This window comes from Trachypithecus francoisi, unplaced genomic scaffold, assembly GCF_009764315.1.
Source record: "Trachypithecus francoisi isolate TF-2019V2 unplaced genomic scaffold, Tfra_2.0 Lachesis_group3, whole genome shotgun sequence".
Lineage (NCBI taxonomy): Eukaryota > Metazoa > Chordata > Mammalia > Primates > Cercopithecidae > Trachypithecus > Trachypithecus francoisi.
Genome location: NW_022681468.1, coordinates 137647535 through 137671119, shown reverse-complemented (window position 1 = coordinate 137671119; position 23585 = coordinate 137647535). Strand labels below are relative to the sequence as shown.

General features: G+C 40.1%; 1 protein-coding gene across 9 annotated transcripts in view; it reads right to left on the bottom strand.

Annotated features, from left to right (window-relative positions):
• The window catches only part of MYO5A (myosin VA), a 223219-nt gene that overhangs the window by 61687 nt on the left and 137947 nt on the right, over nt 1-23585 (bottom strand). For all 9 annotated transcript variants that reach the window (XM_033190085.1, XM_033190088.1, XM_033190086.1 and 6 more), the window contains exons 15-23: nt 20753-20914; nt 19688-19785; nt 16379-16465; nt 16182-16290; nt 12913-13124; nt 11882-12038; nt 7545-7784; nt 5646-5894; nt 931-1024 (exon numbers count right to left, since the gene is read on the bottom strand). In XM_033190085.1, coding sequence (XP_033045976.1) covers nt 931-1024; nt 5646-5894; nt 7545-7784; nt 11882-12038; nt 12913-13124; nt 16182-16290; nt 16379-16465; nt 19688-19785; nt 20753-20914 — 1408 coding nt within the window. The remainder of the gene's footprint in view (nt 1-930; nt 1025-5645; nt 5895-7544; nt 7785-11881; nt 12039-12912; nt 13125-16181; nt 16291-16378; nt 16466-19687; nt 19786-20752; nt 20915-23585) is intronic.

Here is a 23585-nt window from a genome sequence, read left to right as displayed (position 1 = left end):
TTTAGGCTCCCTATTATTTTTTTCTCTAATCTTTAATCTGGATTTGCTTTCTGAACACCTCCATGTTGAGGTCCTGGCTGACATCTCAAATTTAATACTCCAACAACTGGCCTCATTAATTTGCCTCATAAATGTGTACTCTTTTCTCAATATCCCTATTACTAATAACATACCATTATTATTTTGTTATCTCATTGTAAAATCTTAGAACATTTTTGCCTTTTTTGAATACCAATGTAATCAACAGAATGTATATGAAAATGTACTATTTTCATATAATAAATCCCCATTCTAAACCATCTTTTCTCTTCCATTTCCACCACTAATTACTGTACAGATCTGTATCTTCTTACCCCGTATTTATATGTATGTGGATTCCTTATTAATTTGTCACCATTCTAACCTACCCCACAAACAGAAAACAGAATAAATGTCCATATCAGGTTAGTTCTCTATTTAAAAAATTAGTGTTTTTTTAGTTTAATAGAAAAAAGTGGTGAATCTTAGAATAATATCCATTGATTTAGCCAAAAAAAAGACAACACACACACACACACACACACACACACATAAACATACACATATTAGCTCAAAAATTCTTACTAAAACATTAGGAATCCTATAAGCCTTAACTAATGAATCACACATGCAGAACAAATTTAATTTTTTAAAAAAATTACTTATGACACTGACTGAACCTGAGTTCACATTTATACCTAGAGATACCAGATTTACAATTTATCAACCAACTAATTCAACCAAAATATGTGATCTCTTGCGTCTTGGAACTTTGTAAATTTGCTGATGATAGCCTCAACTTTTAAAAATATTTAAACTCTAAATAACGCTGTGTAACTCATCAAGTAACACTGTAACTTATACAACTTTGGTGTGAGGTTGGTTGGCATGTAATACACGTGTAAGCTTTACCTGTCATCTCCTTAGCCTGCTCCACGATGCGGTGATTGAGGGCTTCTTTTTCCTGCTTCAGCAAAGTATTTTCTTCCTTCAGATTTGATACCAGCTATGAAATGAAACAATAAAGTGAGATGGCTGCAATGGACAGAGGAAGCCTGATGACCAAGGATAAAGACCATAAGCAGTCATTCCTTACTTCCACCAACTCTGTGCTTCCTATCTTTGCGTGGTTATGTCTAGTAACCTTACAAACTGGCTGAAGCATTACTCCCTCCCAAGAACCTTCCTGAAACCCCTTTCAATTAACTGTCTTTTCCCTGTGCTACCACAAGACCCTGCATATGCTCTTTATATCCGTCACAAATGATTTACTTTCCTCTTTTACAGAATAGACTAGAAATTCTTGAAGGATAAGGATGGTGATGGTTTTTTACTTTACGCCTTAAACATTAAAAAATTGCCTGGCACTAAAGTTAGCATTTGCTCTCAAAGGTAATTGATATTACCTTCTCATTTCAACGCTTCCACATAAAGCTTATGTGTACCCATGATTCAAGTGGAGAGACTAAGGAGGTTAAGAAGGATGTGAGGATGTTTTAGTCTGGGAAATTCACTGAAGACCTTTTGATTCTCCCTGATATCTATGATAAGAAAGAGAATTTCTCTTTCATCTCTCTTTAAGAGTTTTACAAGGCTGAGGCTGGGCGTGGTGGCTCATGCCTGTAATGCCACCACTTTGGGAGGATGAGGCGCGCGGATCACGAGGTCAGGAGATCAAGATCATCCTGGCTAACACGGTGAAACTCCGTCTCTACTAAAAATACAAAAAAGTTAGCTGGGCGTGGTGGCGGGTGCCTGTAGTCCCAGCTACTCGTGAGGCTGAGGCAGGAGAATGGCGTGAGGCCGGGAGGTGGAGCTTGCAGTGAGCCGAGATTGCGCCACTGCACTCCAGTCTGGGCGACAGAGCGAGACTCTGTCTAAAAAAAAAAGAGTTTTACAAGGCTGAGAACTAGTGCTTTTATTCCATGTTTAAATAAGCATTGACATTACAACAATGTCAATGTACTTAATGCCACAGAACTGTCCACTTAAAAATGGTGAAAATGGCAATTTTTTTAATAGTTTTTTCTTTCTTTTTTTCTTTTTTTATGTATACATATCCTTCTCACCAGGTCTTCTTTTTTTATTTATTTTTATTTTATTTTATTTTATTTTATTTGAGACAGAGTCTCGCTCTGTCGCCCAGGCTGGAGTGCAGTGGCCGGATCTCAGCTCACTGCAAGTTCCGCCTCCCGGGTTTACGCCATTCTCCTGCCTCAGCCTCCCGAGTAGCTGGGACTACAGGCGCCCGCCACCTCGCCCAGCTAGTTTTTTGTATTTTTTAGTAGAGACGGGGTTTCACCGTATTAGCTAGGATGGTCTCAATCTCCTGACCTCGTGATCCGCCCGTCTCGGCCTCCCAAAGGGCTGGGATTACAGGCTTGAGCCACCGTGCCCGGCTTTATTTTTTTTTTAAATTATAAAGTTCTAGGGTACATGTATACAACATGCAGGTTTGTTACATATGTACATATGTGCCATATTGGTGTGCTGCACCCATTAACTCATCATTTACATTAGGTATATCTCCTAATGCTATCCTTCCCCTCTCTCCCCTCCCCACAATAGGACCCGATGTGTGATGTTCCCCTTCCTTGTCCAAGGGATCTCACTGTTCAATTCCCACCTATGAGTGAGAACATGTGGTATTTGGTTTTCTGTTCTTGCGATAGTTTCCTGAGAATGATGGTTTCCAGATGCATTCATGTCCCTACAAAGGACACGAACTCATCCTTTTTTATGGCTGCATAGCCATGGTGTATATGTGCCACATTTTCTTAATCCAGTCTGTCACTGATGGACATTTGGGTTGATTCCAAGTCTTTGCTATTGTGAAAAGTGCCGCAATAAACATACATGTGCATGCGTCTTTATAACAGCATGACTTATAATCCTTTGGGTATATACCCAGTAATTGGATGGCTGGGTCACATGGTATTTCTAGTTCTAGATCCTTGAGGAATTGCCACACTGTTTTCCGCAATGGTTGAACTACTTATAGTCCCACCAACAGTGTAAAAGTGTTCCTATTTCTCCACATCCTCTCCAGCACCTGTTGTTTCCTGATTTTTTAATGATTGCCATTCTAACTGGTGTGAGATGGTATCTTAGTGTGGTTTTCATTTGCATTTCTCTGATGGCGAGTGATGATGAGCATTTTTTCATGTGTCTGTTGGCTGTATGAATGTCTTCTGTTGAGAAGTGTCTGTTCATATCCTTTGCCCACTTTTTGATGGGGTTGTTTTTTTCTTGTAAATTTGATTGAGTTCTTTATAGGTTCTGGATATTAGCCCTTTGTCAGATGAGTAGATTACAAAAATAAAATGGTAAATTTTATGTCATGTATATTTTAACAAACACACTCACAAAAGCTGACTCTTAACTTTCCAGTTCTTTACTGGATAAGGATTCCCAGGAAGGAAAAATCAAAACCAAAGGTAATTTTGCAAAGTAGATAATTTTCATCTTTGGAATAAAATGTGTGCTTATGATGAGTAAAATCTGAATTCCTTTTTCTAAGCAAAAGTTTAAGAAACTCTGAAAACAAGAGCTTTAATAGTAGGGAGGAAGCTGGCAGGCAATCTCTCATCATGTCAGGGGGTTTAGGACAGGAAAAGAGGGCTCCGGGGAGCAGGAAAGTTGGATAACCACACTGTGCCACACACAGCAGACATTAGTCCAGAAGGTATCCCTTCTGAGGGCTGTCTTTTCTCTCTGAACTGATCTTGCCTTGACATCCACTCTCAGTACAAAAAAAAAAAGCCCCAGCTCTCTGTGGGCTTTCCGGAGAGGCTCTTGTTTGGTAGGGGTACACAACAAGTCACCTATGGCGCTTTTTCAAAATAATGTGCCTAGCCCACACTCCCAGAGTCTGGATAGCTCCCTTTTTATATAAAAACTCCTCAGCAGTTTTGATAAATGCTCTTGGTTAGGAACCATACATAACTCTACTGTAACCTTTGGGCTCCTTGATCAGACTGAGAATGTAATTTTCCTGACCATGAAGCTGACTGTCACAGTGAAATGTTTTCATTCTTCCCCTATCACTACATTCCATCAACAGAACTAATGGGGCCGGGTACGGTGGCTCACACCTGTAATCCCAGCACTTTGTGAGACCAATGTGGGAAAACAGCTTGAGGCTAGGAGTTCAAGACCAGCCTACACAACATAGGAAACGCCTCCTGAATGTCTGAATTAACGGTAGTGCCTACAGCTATCTCTCTGAAAAGAGGAGAAAATGAAATGAAATGAAAGAAGACATGTGAATCTGCTTGTGTGTTTACTCTATCAGACTAGAAAGGCAAGAACTTGCCTTAAAGAGGAAAAGAGAATCTTCGCACCACACTTAAATACTGGACGGATTCTGAGGAATCAGAAGCTGGAAAGCTTCCGTGGTTTTGGGAGACTTAAAGGAAGAAAAGATATCTTAAACATTTAAGAGTATCTTTTTGAGTGCACATCTGAGTTCTGAGAGAACAAACTTGCTGTATCAAAACAACATTACATAAAACAGAAAAGTATCTCACCTTTTGGCACTGCTGTTTCTATATATAGAGTACAGATCTAGAGATATAGCAGGAATTACTTTATTGGAACCTCGAATGCCATGGAAGGACTGCAATTCTACCAGCCACCCTACCCTAACCGACCTGCATCTAAGTTCCTGCTATGGTTCTCACTGCATATGCTGCTATTCACATTTAGAAGTCTTTTAGACAAATCATATCAGGATTCTTGCCAGCAGTTACAGCGGACACAGGCAAGTCTGTTTTCATTTAAAGATGGTAATACCAGTGGAATCTCTGAAAATCAATTCCTTTTTTCCAGGAAGCCTAATGTCGAGGTACTTTTACAAATGTTTCAGCAGTACATCTCATTACTACTTGATAATCTTAATGTCTTCTATACTTAATAAAGTTTTGATATGTTAATACAGATTTGTAGCATGCAAGTACTGGTCAATCTGAAAGCATTTTGTGGGGAGGGTTCCATTTGCATAAAGCTATTGGTTGCAATCACTGTGCATTTAGATTTCTCCTGCTTGGACTTCTTAATACAGCCTTAATGCAGGCTTCCACAAGGATCCCTACCATCAGGTACTAAATATTATGCCTAATGTTCCATTATTGGAACACTAAGCATGTGGGAGTTATTTATATCCTCCTGCTCAAGGCCATTGAGAAAGATTGATTCTGCAATTCAAAACACTGCAACCTTAGGCATGAATGGGTTAATCACATTAACCCTACTGATGAAAAAGGAATCTATGCCCCAAACTGACTTTTTTTTTTTTTTTAAAGGAGTCTATGCCCCAGATGGACTTCTTTTTTTTCTTTTTTCTTTTTTTAAATATATGAGTGTTAGTAGGTACTTGGCCATTCTCTCCTAAAAATACTGCTCTGCCTCTGTTCTTATTAGAGTCAAAAGTTCTGCTAAAAGACCTACAGCCTACTCATTGATAATGTGAAATAAACACTTGGGAAACAGTAATAATTAACAGTAATTCAACTAAAATTTGTACTACATTTCTAATAAAACCAACAGTGAGTCACATGGACCAAGTCATGATGACAGCACATTTCCTTTGTGTACAGAGTAGATAGGGATATGGACATTATTCCTACCTGCTCTGTTTCTTGTTTGTATTGATCTGCACGTTCCTCAATGCATTTTTTCTCTGAACGAGTTTGCTCCAGGTCTTTCCGGAGCTTGGCAATTTCTTCCTGCAGACTAAGGACCCGCCCAGTGGCAACTTTGGCTTCCTCTTCACTTAGTTGAAGACGTTCTAAGTCACTTCGTAGTTTCTCAGTCTCAGAGTTGTATATTCCTTCCAGATTGGTTAGTTTCTCCACAAGGCATTTATAGTCTTTGTTCTTTAAATATATACATAAATAACAATATGTATGTAGTGAGAAAACCATGCTTATTCATCATATTCATGCTGTATCGTCATAACACTGATATAGTATCTAACCAAAATACTAACTACAACATTTGCAATAGCACAACCAATACCTTCTAGGTGACACAAAGAGAGAAGAAAACAGGGACAAATAATTCAATTCTGTTTGAGGCGGTAAGCAAGACAGATGTGATTTTCTCATAGTCACAAGGTGAATTACATAGTAAATTCTTAATTTCTTGATTCTTAACTCAGAAATAGGAGGATCTATACTTGTTTTTGAAAACAGAACAAAATGTTGCTAAAAACCATGTAGTAGCTTAGTGATGCATAAGAATGATTAAAACAGCCTCAAAATCACAAGTTGGCCAGGTGTAGGGGCCCACACCTATAGTCTCAACACTTTGGGAGGCCAAGGCAGGAGGATCACAAGAGAGCAGGAGTTCAAGACCAGCCTGGGCACACGAGACCCTGTCTTTACAAAAACTTTTAAAATTAGCTAGACATGGTGGTGTGCAGCTGTAGTCCTAGCTACTTGGGAGGCTGAAGCAGGAGGATCACTTGAGCCCAGGAGTTTGAGGCTGTAGTGAGCTGTGACTGCACCACTGCACTTTAGCCTGGGTGACAGGGTGAGACTCTGTCTTCCCCCCAACAAAAAAAAACCAAAACACATACACACACACAAATTTCTCATAAATCTTTGTTTACTACCTCAAAATTTCTCCCTGCTACTCAGAAAATCTTTCCTCCCATTTCATTCTGATCCCTGTTTTGCTTTGCTCTCCTTAGCATTTTTATATTCTTAACTACCTTTATATCATTTACATGTGCTAAAATATTAGTAACTATCTTTAATCAATCAAACTTTTATCTCTGCAACAGACTGCAAGTTCATCAGAAGTATGAACATCTTCCTGCTTCTTTTACTATTTCAATGCTAAACAACTCATCTGTAAAATGAACATGATACCACACGAAAATAAATGATAACTGTGACAGAGCATTACAAAGTATAAAATACAGTATGGTTCAAGCTGGTGTTTGAAAAATAAATAACATACAATGTGACTCTTGGTCATAAAGGTTTGAAGCATTAGTAGATCTGTGTTCTCAAAAATAATTTCCTGCCAGGCATGGTAGCTCATGCCTGCAATCCCAGTACTTTGGGAGGCTGAGGCAGGAGGATTGCTTGAGGCAATAGCCTGGCAACATGAGATCCTGCTTCTACAAAATAAAAAAATTAGCTGGGTATGGTAGTATGTGCCTGTAGTCCCAGATACTCAGAAGGCTGTAGTGGGAGGATCACTTGAGTCCAGGAGGTTGAGGCTGTAGTGAGCTGTGAACATGCCACTGAACTGTAGCCTGGGTGACAGAGTGAGACCCTGTCTCAAACAATAGTAACAATAATAATAATAATAATAACTTCCTGCCTTAGTTTTTGCAATTGTGATCCACCTTATGAGTTATAATTACTTCCATGCTCATTATGGAAATAAATACGGTCATAATTTTACTTTTTACTAAGACCGAAGGGTAAAGTCAAAGAAAAACAATATTGAAAATAATCCCGGTGGATTTCTTCGGGCATACTCCACTCTCAGGGCCCCTCTGTGAAACACACCTGCTCATCGACTTTGCGCTGCAGCTGCATGATCTTGTTCTCCATGCCGATGTGCAGTTTCTTATAGCGCTCCACTGAGCGAGCCTCGATTTTGAGCTTCTTTAGCTCACGCTTGGCCATCATCCGCCGGAAGCAGCACTGAAGGTAGATGATGGCATGCATACTCCTCTTGTAGTGTGTGCGGGCCAGCCAGCCCCGGACTCGCTTTTGAATGATGACTGCTTTGTGCTCACGGAGTATCTGCAGAAAAGGATAAGGGCAAGCAATGTCAAGACCCTGGACTACACTCAAGATTATCAATCTATGTTGGGCTGAAAATCCATACATTACCTAGAAGAAAAGACACAAAAGTTGAATTGACAATGTACTATGTAGATTATACATATTATAGATATATGGAGGCCACAAAATTATTTTTAAAAGTGATTTGAAAAGTAGACTTTAGAAGGTGATTTCAGAAACATAATAAAAATGTGTCATATGCACATATTATGTGTTTAATTCTAAGCAGAATATAGATTTGGAAGCTGTCTAAATAAAAAGCACCAGATTACCAAAAGAAAAACAACTTTAATAAGAAAGAAAAAAATATATTAGGTTTCTTATTAGTATATGACTTCTGTTGGCAACAGATGATCCTCTATAAAATTAACAGAACCTGGCATCCTGTAAACTATGTGATATTAAAATAAGAGATATCCCTACCACCCTGACTACTCACTACGCATTATTAGGCCCGTGCATGAGGATATGAGGTATGGGCAGCAAACTGTCTGTAGAGGCTAACACTTGAGGTGCTAAAAAGTTTGTACTGATTTATTGATTTTTTTTTTTTTTTTTTGGAAACTAAAAGATGACACTGTTGTTTACCACATTTGAGGAATACCATTCTAGTGAGGATTTTCCATTGCTATTTCAAATGTAGTAAGGATCCACTTTTGGGATTCAAAGGCAGGAGGGATGGGGCTTTAAAATGAAAGGTAAAAGTAACAAGATGTGAAACAAACTAATCTTACTTTTGATTTCAGGTTACATTTCCTAAAAACAATCATGATATTTCCCTAAACTTACAAACAACTTACAACAAAAGTTTGCCTTATGACATGAATTTGTTGTCACTAAAGAGCACCAAACAGAGACCGTGTAAACATTTTCTAAGAAAGATGGAGAAGAAATTCTTGAATTTTAAGAAGAGGTAGCCAGGCGCAGTGACTCACACCTGTAATCCCAGCACTTTGGGAGGCCAAGGTGGGTGGTTCACATGAGTCAGGAGTTTGAGACCAGCCTGGCCAACATGGTGAAACCCCATTTCTAATAAAATACAAAAATTAGCTGGGCGTATTGGCGGGTGCCTGTAATCCCAGCTACTCAGGAGGCTGAGGCAGGAGAATAGCTTGAACCCAGGAGGGAGAGATTGCAGTGAGCCGAGATCGTGCCATTGCACTCCAGCTTAGGCAACAAGAGTGAAAAGCTCCATTTCAAAAAAAAGACAAGAGAGAAAATAAAAGAAAAAGTAAACTAGAAAAATCTGGCACCTGTAGATTTTTATGTTTATAATTTTATGAAGTAACTCTTGTATGATATAAATGATATTTAAATATTATATACTTAAATACTTGTTGGTGATTATTACAAATGGACACAATATACCTCCTATCAAATTCTTTTTTTTGCTTACTTGAGACTAAGTTTCATTCTTGTTGCCCAGGCTGGAATGCAATGGCACGATCTCGGCTCACTGCAACCTCCACCTCCCAGGTTCAAGCGATTCTCCTGCCTCAGCCTCCCGAGTAACTGGGATTATAGGCATGTACCACTACGACCTGCTAATTTTGTATTTTTAGTAGAGACAAGGTTTCATCATGTTGGTCAGGCTGGTCTCAAACTCCTGACCTCAGATGATCCACCTGCCTCAGCCTCCCAAAGTGCTGGGATTATTGGCGTGAGCCACCGTGCCCGGCCCTATCAAACTCTTAAAATGTAAAATCTCTGACAGCATCTATCCATATATATAGCAGTTTAATAAGATCATTAAAAGAATAGTTTCTATTTTAGGTTATTGTACTTGATAAAAATAATGACTAAAATGTGTCATCCTAGAAGATACATTTAATAAATAAGTGGTTAACTTTTAAACCATCAAATACAAAGTGAACACAGTTGTTCAGGAGATCTGAGTAGTGTCTTTGGCCCCCTCAAGCCTGCCTTCTGTGGCTGTTTTCCTCATGCGAAGGTAGCCTTCAGTTTTCCTTCAGTGTAGCCACTGCATCGCGCTGCACTGAGGTTGGGAGTTCTGAACGTTCACTGAACACCACAGTCCGGAGGGAGGCATCTGTCTTATCCGGATGAGTAAGGAACAACTGGATAAGTCTCAGTGATGGCAAATTAAAGACTTTTCAACTCAAGCAACACACAGTAGCAAAGCTATTAATGCCAATTTTCCTGTTCCATTTGCTTCTCCCGTGTAACTTTGGACATTGGTCCATTTTTGTAATTTTAGTCAAATGGAAACATTATCTAATCAGAGCTTCCATTTTCAATCTCACTTTCATCATGAGTGAGAGAAATTAATCAACACCTGTACTCTCTTTAAGAAACCCCCAGATCTCATGAAGGGGAACCTTGGACCTGAAATACAGCTGGAAGGAGCACTAATGTGATCGCTGTTGGCTTACATGTGAGCAAGCCTCTGCGCTGCTACCTTCCACCCTATCCAGTCACAGTGGGAGCCTGAGCTGGCCAGAGGCTGCTACTGCTAAACCAGTAGCCTCAAAACCCAGTTCAGATGTTCCTAAGGAGAGTAGTGAGGAACACAGGAAGGTAACTAGTTTGGTATACCTGAAAGGCCAACTTCAAACCTCTTCCCTCCCTAAAATCTCATGCCTATATAGAAAGAGCATGAGATTACATAAAGGAGGGGCAAGCAGAAAGATCTGGAGTAGCTATCTTCAAAACACAGCTATTAAATACACTCATTCAAGCCTCATCAGTTTCGAATTTTTTTTGTCTAAAATCACTTCAAATAAAAAAGTAAAATAAATAAATAAATATATAAATAGGGCCTAGGTCACACCCATATACTGCCTGTGCTTAGAGACCCAAATCACCCCATTAATGCTCCTTCTAATGGTAATGTCCATAGAGCTCTAATATCCAGGCTTATATTTCTTGCTTATTTGAAATATATTCTATAGGATAGATTCCCAAACCTTGCCAAAATGAAAGAGATAAAAATCGTTCATCAATGGTCACAGGTGACAATTAAGACTACTCTGGTGACCCCTTTAATTATTGCTAGATATAAGATTATTTGCCAAAAACTTTTGGAGCATCATACCTGTCAATACAATTTTAACCACATTAATGTTGTAATTTGCCTCCTCTTCACCATGGTAAATTCTTCCAGGGTTGTCTCATTCTTGGAATAACCTTCAACCTGTTTGTCATATATTCTATCTATTCAAAGTTCTCTGTAGTCATCTGAATAGTGGGCCCCAAAGAAATTAGGTGCTAATCCCTGGAACCTGCAAATGTTAACTTATTCAGAAAAAGGGCCTTTGCAGATGTGATTAGGTTAAGGGTCTTCAGATGGGAGGATTATCCTGGATCACATGGGTGGAATCTAAATGCTATCATAATTATTCTTATAAGAGGCAGATAGAAGAATCAGACACATAGAGGAGAAAAGGCTGTGAAAACAGAGGCTGAGACTGGACTGATGTGGCTACAAGCACAGGAATGCTGGTAGCCACCAGAAGCTGCAAGAGGCCAGGATTCTCCCCTGGAGCTTCTAGAGGGAGAGCAGCCTCCTGACAACTTGATTTTGTCCCAGTGATAATGATTTTGGACTTCTGGTCTCCAGAACTCTGAGAGAATTAATTTCGGTTGTTTTAAGGTAACAAGTTTGTGATAATTTATTATAGCAACCACAGTAAACTAATATACTTTTTTTTTTCCAAATTATATAAACAAAGAAAAAAGGAGGTAAAAGCTTTTTCCCCCTTTTTTTTGTAATAACTATATGTGATTATTTAGTATTTTAAAATGCATTTCAGGCTGGGCATACGCACAGTGGCTCACACTTGTAATCTCAGCACTTTGGAAGGCCACAGTGGGAGGACTGCTTGAGACCAGGAGTCTGAGGCTGCAGTGTACTATGATTGCACCACTGCACCCCAGCCAGGCTGACAGAGCGAGATCGTATTTCTAAAAAAGAATTTTTTTAAAATAAACAAATAGCATTTTAATAGCTGGTTGTCCCCATACAGTTCCTACATTCATCGTAGCCCCTGTAATGCTAATAGAATGAATAAACAAAGTTGAAAATAATGCCTCACCTTGCGATACCTATTTCTGGCCAAGAAGCCTCGCAAGTAAGACTGAAGAACGATAGTGGCAGCTCGTCTAATCTTGTACCTCCTGCAGACCACAAACATGCGCCAGTACTTTTGAACAATGGTTGCTGCCTTGGTTCTGCGCAGAAACTTAGCATAGCTGGCCAAAGAAAATAATATTACGTTGTCAGTAATCAGAAAAAAATGCAGGAATACATGCTAGAGAAACTTAAACAGTGTCACTGTTTTAGGCATAAAGAGTAGTACCTCCATTGTATTATTCTAATAATGTGCATGGTAAGTCAACATTTATATTTACTTACATTTGTATAGCAATTTACAGTTTCCCAAAGTATTTCTCCATTTATTATCTCATCTGAGCCCCAAAAGTAGGATGGCCCACATTGCCAGATTTTACAAGAAAGCAAAATTCACAAAAGTTCATACTTTCTACAACAGGATCCATTTACCCTGGGCCATGCCCTCTTTATAGAGCAGACAGACACACACAGTAATCTCATACTTAGTTATCACCATCTTTCTTGGATCTAGCCATTATTAATCTACCATATTTTTCCTGAATTTGTGAGGGTATAAGTTCATGATTAATTCATTTCTACTTATACTTCTCAATTAAAATTAACCTAACATGTACTTACACTAAAGTGTAATTCTCTTCCAGACCCTCTCAGTTAACTGCTCCTGAAAATTATTCAATGAAGTCATTATTAACTAGCTCATATTCATGACTGTTTTAATTTATACACAATTTCCTCAAGCCCAATATAAAAGTATCAAAAATAAAAATTTTGAGGACATAAGCAAGCAGCAGTTTGTAAATGTTTTGAAGATAAATCTGAATCATTCATACGGCTGAGTGAAATTTTATTCTATTTAGCTGCCCTATGAGTTAATTTGTTGTCCCTCGGAACTAAGAAAAGGTGAGGTGCTATCTTTTCAGGTATGGTGACCACTCAAAACTGTCCTTGGACAGTAATTAGATGGGCACTCCAATCTGTCCCCAGCAGACCTACCATCGGGCCTGGTAGCCCCGCACGTATCTCTGCACAGTGATGGCCGCCTTCCGCATGCGTAGGTACTTCTTCCTCAGCAGCCACCCTCGGATGATCTTCTGGATTCGGATGCAGGCAGCCCTCAGTTTGTCCGCTCTCAGTTTTTCTAGATAGGCCACTTGACCGGCACGGAAAAAGATCTTTGTCTTACCAAACTGGTATTTGTCCTTGTCCTATTTTTGGAATAAATTGTATATTCAGAAATAGTAATCATATAAATGAAATTTAAAAGAAAAAATGTCTAAAAGCAGAATCAGTAAAGGAATGAATCTATTAGCTAAAACTTGGGCTACATCACAATTAACTAATGGAGCCAGATTTTTAATCCTATGCAAGTTGAACAAATAGAAGGGATTTTAAGAAAAACTGCAGTTTAAGAGTTATTTTCCAGAATTATTCTACCTGGAATTATTATCTGAGGCCCAAAACTTGGTTGTGGGTTATAGGCAGTTATTATTTGCTTGTTTGTGTTTTAAACATCTCAAGGAAATGGAGATGTTGACTCTCTCTGACTGACCCAGGTTGTAAGGATTACATCGGGCTGTATATTCCATGAGAAGCTGAAGGGACAAAAACACCAGTGTGATGAATAAGGCAGGAAGAAACGCATATGAAATAAAATTCAAAAACCAAAAACCAAAATTCTTGGGTATTCATATTGAGTTACATTTCTAAACAGTTATCTCTTGGCTTTATCAATAATATCTGAAAACAAACTAATAAAACCCCATTAATATGTTTAAAATCCTACAAATTGGCCAGGCGTAGTGGCTCACGCGTGTAGTCCTAGCACTTTGGGAGGTCAAGGTGGGTAAATCATGAGGTCAGGAGATCGAGAACATCCTGGCCAACATGGTGAAATCCTGTCTACTAAAATACAAAAAATTAGCTGGGCATGGTTGTGTGCACCTGTATTCCCAGCTACTTGGGAGGCTGAGGCAGCGGAATCGCTTGAACCCAGGAGGTGGAGGTTGCAGTGAGCCAAGATCGCGTCACTGCACTCCAGCCTGGCAACAAAGCAAGAATCCGTCTCAAAAAAAAAAAAAATCATTTTAAACTCCTTTTACAAAAATATAATCATTTATATTACATTGTGATTCACCTTATCTAGAAGTATACAAATCAGTAACCATTCTTGCATCAAAGAATGGAATTTATGTATAAGAATCATTACTGTGATCTGAAATTCTTTTTTTTTTTTTTGAGACGAGTCTTGCTCTGTCTCCCAAGCTGGACTACAGTGCTGTGATCTCGGCTCACTGCAGCCTCTGCCTTCTGGGTTCAAGTGATACTCCTGCCTCAGCCTCCCAAGTAGCTGGGATTACAGGTGAACACCACCATGTCCAGCTAATTCTTACATTTTTAGTGGAGACAGGGTTTCAGCATGTTGGCCAGGATGGCCACAAACTCTGGGCCTCAAGCAGTCCACCCGCCTCGGCCTCCCAAAGTGCTGGGATTAAGGGAATGAGCCACCATGCTCGGCCACGTGATCTGAAATTCTAAGGGAAAATAAAGAAAACCATTTTTCCCTATAAGTAGATATCTTGTCATGTCTCATACATGAAACCAAAAAATGAGAAACATCCACATATATCTAAAAAATCTAAAATTATTTCAATTTAAATCAATAAAGTTTACATAGGAACCCTAGCTAGAAAAGCGGTCCTTACCCCCGACCCGCTTCACACCTCACACCAATCCTGCCTCCATCTTTCAGCCTCCTCTGCCTAAATTCCCGCAAAGACCTGATCAGGCCTGAAGTGGCCTGGGTGAGGGGACCAGGCATAGGCCTGTTCCTACTTTCTGCTCTACATTCCCACCTGAACACAGGTTAGAAGGGGATTGGGCAGGCCGTGCACAGTGGCTCACACCTGTAATCCCAGCACTTTGGGAGACTGAGGCAGGCGGATCACGAGGTCAGGAGTTTGAGACCAGGCTGGCCAACATGGTAAAATCCTGTTTCTACTAAAAATATAAAAATTAGCTAGGTATGGTGGTGCACACCTATAATCCCAGCTACTGGGGAGGCTGAGGCAGGAGAATGGCTTGAACCCAGGAGGTGGAGGTTGCGGTGAGCCGAGATCATGCCACCGCACTCCAGCCTGGGTGAAAGAGCAAGACTCTGTCTCAAAAAAAAAAAAAAGAAGGGAATTGGTGCAAACTCAAAAAGCCCCAGTTTAAAAAAAAAAAAAAGCATTATTGAGGAAGTGAACTTAGCTCTTTCAAGGAAAAAATATTATTAACAACAAAGGGGCATTACATTTAGTTCACAGCTAGTAATTATGATCAATTAGCTCAAAGTGAAGTACTCCATCTAGGCTAGTGTTAACCAAGTGAAAATATTTTTTTAAAAACCTTTCATGAATGTTTAATTCTCTAAGACCAAGATCAGTAGTTCTCAAAATGTAGTCCTCAGACAGCATCGGTATCACCCGGGAAATGCAAATTCTTGCACCCACCTCAGACCTACTGAATCAGAAATTCTGATGGCGGAGCCCAGAAATCTGTATTTTAACAAGCATTCCAGGTCCCAGGAAAGTTGTAGAACTCTTTAGCCTGGCCTGCAAGACTCTCTGTAACACCAACCTACATTTCCTAACCATTTCTCTACTGTCTCATACACAAATCTCACACTGCAAAAAACTGTTTTCGGAGCAAACCCTATGCTTACCTTGCTTTTTACTCCCTCTTATAATATTCTCCTTCCATTTTTGCATAACCTTACCCATTCTCAGGGCCTGACTCAAAACACACCTCTTTCATGAAACCTCTCCTTCCCGTAGTTAGATGTCGCTTTGTCATCCCAATTTCTTGTTCACTCATTCAGCATTTGATATAGACACTATGGTTAAATATTATACTTGTCTTCAAAAAGTATTACTTTCCAAGTAAGACTATATTACCTGAGAACAAGACTTATTTTTTCTTAATCACACAGCATTTGGCCTGGTGTCTTCCAGAAGTAAGTATTAGGTACATTTTTATTAATAATAATCAAACTGTCTAAGAAGAATGTGTCTCAAGTGTGGGTCCAGGCCTCACAGCTCTGCCTCCTGACAGTGGACCATCATCCTCACTAGTTCCAGCATCCTAAACACAGTAGCGTGCCCCTTTCGGATCCCACCCTGAAATGACCTGGATAGGAAAATCTTATACAAAAGTTCCTGGGGCTCTCCAAGGTCAGAACCACTAGGCCTTCTGCTCAGATGACTAAGTGAAATCTTTCTTACCAGTATCAGTTTCTCTAACACATTCTTGCATGTTTGTTTTCTGTCACTAAGCACATCTTTCTGCTTCATTAGGACACGGTAGCGGCTGAAAAATTCTTGGTAAGTCCACCTATTAAAAGAAAACCATCTGAGTTTACTTAAAGAACTAGGATCTTCTCCCATTAGGACCCCTTACATCTGAAAAATGCCAGGCTCACCGTGAGGGGAAACCAGCCGCACTGATTCTGATGGTTTCCAGGACACCGCAAGCTCTCAGCTGCTGCACTGCCCTCTTCTCATCAAACCTACACATAAAAATCAAAGCCATGAATCCACAAAGAACATGGCTGGTGGCCACAAATTACTCTCCTCAGTCAGGGTGTAAATTATTTTGTAAGAGCAAAATGGATAAATCAGAAAAGAAAGCATTCAGAAGTCGGAGCAGTGATTAAAATGGAAAACTATGAGAGAATGGAGAGGAGACAATATTTTACAGCAGTAAAAATAGCTGTAAACATTACCTGCAACTTATAACACAAACTCCATTATAAGAGTTTGCTGGGTGTGGTGGCTCACATCTGTAATCCCAGAATTTCGGGAGACCCAGGGGGGTAGATCACCTGAGGTCAGGAGTTCGAGAACAGCCTGGCCAACATGGAGAAACCCAGTCTCTACTAAAAACAGAAAAATTAGCCGAGCATGGTGGCACACACCTGTAATCCCAGCTACTCGGGAGGCTGAGGCTAGAGAATCACTTGAACTCGGGAGGTGGAGGTTGCAGTGAGCCAAGATCGCGCCACTGCACTCCAGTCTGGGCGACAGAGTGAGACTTTGTCTCAACAACGACAACAACAACAACAAGAAAGTCCACTGAGCACATTTAAAACAACACAACATGGCCAGGTGCAGTGGCTCACTCCTGTAATCCCAGCACTTCAGGAGGCTGAGGTGGGCGGATCATGAGGTCAGCAGTTTGAGACCAGCCTAGCCAACATGGTGAAACCCTGTGTCTACGAAAAATACAAAAATTAGCCAGGCATGGTGGCGGGCACCTGTAATCCCAGCTACTCCAGAGGCTGAGGCAAGAGAATCACTTGAACCTGGGAAGTGGAGGTTGCAGTGAGCCAAGGCTGCGCCATTGCACTCCAGCCTGGGCGACACAGCGAGACTCCGTCTAAAAAACAACAGCAGCAGCAACAACAACACAATGCTCCTTTGTACTTTGCCCATACTCATTTCATGGCATGGCCTGACAAGAAGGTCTCAGAAGTCATTAGATCAGTACACAGAGCTCCCCTGGAATAAAGACTGGTCAACCCTGGAGATTTCTCTAACAGGAAGCACAAATTAAATATGCCTCATTCCGTTATATTTTTTTAAAAATTCCTACTGTTCTAAACCTAGTGTCCACATCAATGAACAAGATTTTTATTTTGTATTACATTTTGTATTTATTTCACTCTAGGCAAATGGCATCCTCAAGCTAAACTGGCACTGAAGAGGAAGTATTAAGGTTTCCCTTCGGCCAAATGATTGCTCCTGTGACTTCAATAGTTAAGCTCTGAGCGATCCATCTAGGCCTCCCCTGTGCTATCTTCTCAGGTGTTCCGTTGGCGGTGGAAGATGGGGTTGGTTGATAAAAGGTCATGGTCCTGAGGGCTGTCCAGGACAGAGGCCCAAGTGTAGCAGCTTCTTCCTGCTTCCCACTTCTTCCATGAAGGACTTCTTGGTGATGAAGCAGAGAGAAAGACAGCAGTCCTTCAGAACTGCCCTTCAGTCTAAGGCAGAATCTCCAGACAGTAGGACTGGCACGGGGGTAGGGAAAAGCGTACTCATACACTGTGGAGGGGGTGGGGGGTGGGAGCTATTACAACCTTTTTAAGTGTGCCTGGTCTTTGACCTATAAATTCCAGTTCTAGAATCACATTATTCCAATGAGATAATCAGACAAATACACAAAAATGTTTGGCACAGGATGTTTATTATAGCATTGTTGGAACAACTTAAATGGCCATCAGTAGGAACTAATTTAAATAAATGATACTATGTCTATACAATGGGACACACTGTAGTCATTACGATTATGTGATTTTTATTTACCAAAAGGGAAGGTGTTCACAATCTATTAAAAGTAAAGACTAAACAGCAATCATAGCACAAGGCCCCTCCTTTTGTGTGTGTGTGTGTGTCTCTCTCTCTCTCTCACACACACAGACACACACACACACACACACACACGGAGCATGGAGGGAAGGGAAGGTGGTTAATCAAGAACAATGTATGACAGTTAATACCAGTTATCTCCCTGGGTATGATGGATGCTTTTTCTTTTTCTCTTTTTTTTTTTTTTTGAGATGAAGTCTCGCTCTTGTCCCCCAGGCTAGAGTGCAGTGGTGCAATCTTGGCTCACTGCAACCTCCGCCTCCTGGGTTCAAGGATTCTCCTACCTCAGCCTCCTGAGTAGCTGGGATTACAGGTGCCTGCCACCATGCCCAGCTAATTTTTGTACTTTTAGTAGAGACAGGGTTTCACCATGTTGGCCAGGCTGGTTTTGAACTCCTGACCTCAAGTGATCCACCTACCTCGGCCTCCCCAAGTGCTGGGATTACAGGTGTGAGCCACTGCACCCGGTTGATGGATGCTTTTTCATTTATTTTTATACTATTCTGTATTTCCTGAAAACTGTCTTTACAATGTACATGTATTACTTTTAAAATTAGAAAAATAGGCTGGGCATGGTGGCTCACGCCTGTAATCCTAGCACTTTGGGAGGCCGAGGGGGGCAGATCATGAAGTCAGGAGTTCAAGACCAGCCTGGCCAAGATGATAAAACTCCATCTCCACTAAAAATACAAAATTAGCTGGGCGTGGTGGTGCATGCCTGTAATCCCAGCTACTTGGGAGGCTGAGGCAGGAGACTTGCTTGAACCTGGGAGGCAGAGGTTGTGGTAAGCCAAGATCACACTATTGTACTCCAGCCAGGGCAAGAAGAGCGAAACTCTATCTCAAAATAAATAAATAAATACATAAAATTAGAAAAATATTTCTGTTTTGTAAAAACAAATCTCCAGAAAGATTGGTTCTCCCTTCATGCATGTTATCTGAAGCAGGAGGAGGTGCTGGTAAAAACAGACACCCTTTGATGATTTCAACAGTGGAGAAGCAGCAGGTAAGCATTTGCCAAACAGCCTTGTCCTAGCCAGTGCTGGTTCCACCTGATGCCCAAATCAACAAAAATCCCAGAGAGATCAATTGAAGAAAATTCAAAACAGAAAACAGAACCAGAATGCTTGGTTGACATCAACTTTTCAAATCTTCAGAAGGCTGATAATTTATTCTCACATTCTCAAAAGGGACAAAAACTGAAAAAATAATCTACTGACTAATGGTTTCCCTCTACAAGACATGAAGACTTACCCCAGTATTTTTTTCCTTATAAAAATGTAAGGAAAATATTGTTTTGCTTGGTTGGTTTGGCACTTCTTACAAGATATGTACTTTTCATTGGTTAGTTCAGAAATACTTACGTGAATGGGAACTTGAAGTCATTAGGCTTGATACAGCGCACATAGTGAGGGGTAGTGGCATTGAGTGTCTCCATAAGCAGGTGTAGGGAGTTTCTGAACTGCATGAAAAAGAGCAGAAGCGGGTATCAAGGATTTATCCAAAGTCAAAGATGAGGTAAAACCATGGGAAATTCTCTTCCTATGACACTAATGGAGATAACTCTGCCATTATAAACTCGACCCATCTTCAGAAGAGGAGCTGTCACAAAACAAGAATGCTAGGGCTTTTGGTTAAAATTTGCCTAAATTCTACCATTTTCATGCTTACTCTACTAAATATAGATTCCTATACTCCCACTCCTTTTCCCCACAGGAAGCTACAGAAATCTGTTATGAGCTGTCATATGTAACTAACAATATAACCTTGCTTTAAGGCCATTTAATCACATAAAGTGGGAATTTTGATGGAAGATACTGGAAAATGTAGCAGATGACTTAAAAGAATACAGGTAATGAGTGAGAGAATGACAAAGGATAGGCAGAGAGGAGTTAAAATTAGGGACCTAGGATCCAGACCGGAGGCTGTGGACCTGGGTCAGGCCCTGTTCCTATCTACACCAGGCACAGGGTCACATGCACAGGAGAGCAAGCTGAGGAGCGCTCAGCCTCCATTCAAAGCCCTACTCCCTGTTCAGGCACTAAGCATGTATGTAACATTTCCCACTCTCAGATAACATAAGACATCAAAGAAAGGTGAGGGCCCTGTTCTGAAGGAGCTGACTGAGGCACCATACAAATACAGAGACAAAACAAACAGAAAACTAAGCAAAGATGGGGTGGTCTGAGAGAGATGACATGCACTAGAAGAATTAAACTGTAGAGAAAATTATTCAGGGAAAGGTTTATGCAGTCACAGGTCTAAAACTGGGTGGAGAAGAGTTTTAGTGGACAGTGTCGTATGATATCACAGTCAAAGTTCTAGGCTCTCCTCAACTGAGGATCCCACTTGGGAGGCTGAAGAGGGAAGATCTGAGGTTTCAGATGAGCCAGAAAGGAAGGAGCCTGGCAGCAGCTCCCTGAACTCACCTGATGCCCCACCGTTTTCTTGTGCTCTTTGGCCATCTGGCCTGGTCTGCCTTTGGTGGGCTTTGCAGGAGTGCGTATAAGGGGTGTGCGCCCTGAGGAGGTGGCTGAGGTTGGACTGATGGCCTTCTCATCATCTTGAAATAGTTCTGGTAGCATCTTAAACTAAGTCAGAAACAGTATAAGGAAATTACATTCTAAACCAAACTTGAACGTAAACCTTCACAAAATAAATATTACAGAGATTCCCTTCCTTAAGTAATCACCGTCAGAGTCACACTCCAGAAAGAGTCACTATCTATGATAAGAGCCAAGAATATGAGAGGAAGGTGAGGTAAAAGCTATAAAAAAAACATGGAAAAATGTAATAATTCTACAACCGTGTCTGGGGGAAAGCAAAGTCAGAACTACTGCACCCGGACTTGAAAACCTAATCCACAGGAAATGACAAATTTAAACATATTAATGGGCTTGAATTATAATTGTTTTATGGGAAAAATAGTAATTGAAAGCCTTATTACTTCATTTCCACAAACTGTTTTAGCATCAGGTGGAGAAAAACACTAGTCCAAGTTTGTATGTTATTTATCAAGTGTTTACTCACCTGCTTTATTTGCCTGCCTACTTAAGTACTGAGCACTAACTCAAAAACATCATCGAAAATCTCAGCAGGAAAGGGTCATAAACAAATTCTACAATATTAGAAGGTTTTAAAAGTTATGAATTATAATTTTTGGAAGATAATTTGGGTTACAGAAAAAAAAGTTTAAAACCCTACCCATATCCTATACATTTGATATTTGTTTTCGAGGGATTTATAACTTCAACAAACAATTCCTGTAATCAATTTTGTGTTCTATCAGATTAGCGATGTGAAAGACTATTATAAGATCTGGTACTCAATAAGTAGGTAGATGATACTAGTCAATATGGTTGGGAGAAATTTTATGGAAAAAAAGAGACTTCAAACAAATCCAAAGGAACATCTTGATGTATGTACATACCTTTACAACAGTGCCACATCCCATATACATAAAACCAGTTCTTCTAATTAGTCAAGCTATATTTGCAACTACAATTATTTATCTATTAACCTTAATACAACCCATTTAATCTTCATAACAATTCCATAAATTAGATGCTATCATGATTCTATTTTATAGATGAGAGCTCTGAGGCATAAACTCAGTAGATGAACTGTGCTTCCCCTTATTAATCAGCTATACAGAAAGTAGAGGGTTAAAACTCATTTTAATGGTACTTGGTAGAACTGAAATTTAGTGGTATTTAGTCAAGTTGCAATTTATTTATATGCTTCCTGATATTAGATGTGGCAATGGAAGATTTCTTTATGGTGGAAAAATATCAAATAAGGCACCTTCTGATAAGTTTATAATTCCATATATATATATATATATATTTATTCCTTTTCAAGTTGTAAGCTAGAGGCTACAGGAAAAAAAAGATAAAACACATAAATACACAAACATACCCTACACTGTATTACCACAAAAATAATTCTACTCAAAACACATAACAGATATTAATCTTCTAAAATTAGTACTTTCAAGAGAACACATTTACACTATGTGATACTGGCTTCTATCAGGTGCAGTGAAATTATGAAGTTCATACCCCTAGATTGGGTTTCAGCAAAGACCAGGAGCAGAGGAAGCCTCCAAGCTATGTTAGGTAAGTCACACACTGTCCCCACTTCAATGGCAACAATGTTACACAGACTGGTGGTCACTGCAAATGATTTGTCAGAACGCATACCCACTTTATGACGACTAAGGACTCAAAAGCCAATTAGAAAACTAAATCAGAATAAAGACAACTGATCAAGGATGCCTTAAGAATGAGAACCTGGCCAGGTGAGGTGGCTCATGCCTGTAATCCCAGCACTTTGGGAGGCCAAGGTGGGTAGTTCCCTTAAGACCAGGAGCTCAAGACCAGCCTGGACAACATGGTGAAACCCCATCTTGACAAAAAATTAGCCAGGCATGGTGGCATGCACCTGTAGTCCCAGCTACTTGGGAGGCTGATGTGGAAGGATCACCTGAGCCAGGGAGGTCGAGGCTGCAGTGAGTCCTATGATCATCACATCACTGCCTTCCAGCCTGGGTGACAGTGAGACACTGTCTCAAAACAACAACAACAAGAAGAATCAGATGAAAACCTGTGAATGTTCTGTTTCAGCTAAATTACTTTGACAAAGTAATAAAATGGAATTTTATCATTATTTATAAATCAAATCAATAAAGATCTTTAACTGAATAATACTTAGAGACTGGCATTGTGGGAATTTTCTCTTACATATCAATCCTGTAAACTATAAACAATTAATGCCCAGTGACTGTTAGACACTTTAACCTTTTTTTTTCTTTTTGGAGACAGAGTCTCGCTGTCTCCCAGGCTGGAGTACAGTGGCACAATTACGGCTCACTGCAGCCTCAACCTCCCAGGCTCAAGTGAGTCTCCCACTCAGCTTCCCAAGTAGCTGAAACTACAGCCATGCACCACCATGCCCAGCTACTTTTTGTATTTTTTTGTAGAGATGGGGTTTTGCCGTGTTGCTCAGGATGATCTTATACTCCTGGGCTCAAGCAGCCTGCCTGCCTTGGCCTCCCAAAGTGCTGGGATTACAGGCATGAGCTACCACACCTGGTCTCACCTTATTATTTTCTGAAGGTTAAAACTGGGATTTGGTCTTTATGTAATCTTTGTATTATCAAAATAATAGATAGTAAAGGTTTTTATTCTAAAAACAACAGTCAAAATATTCATATACTATTCCACTGAAGTTAAAAGGATTCTCTTAGAATAAAATAGAAAA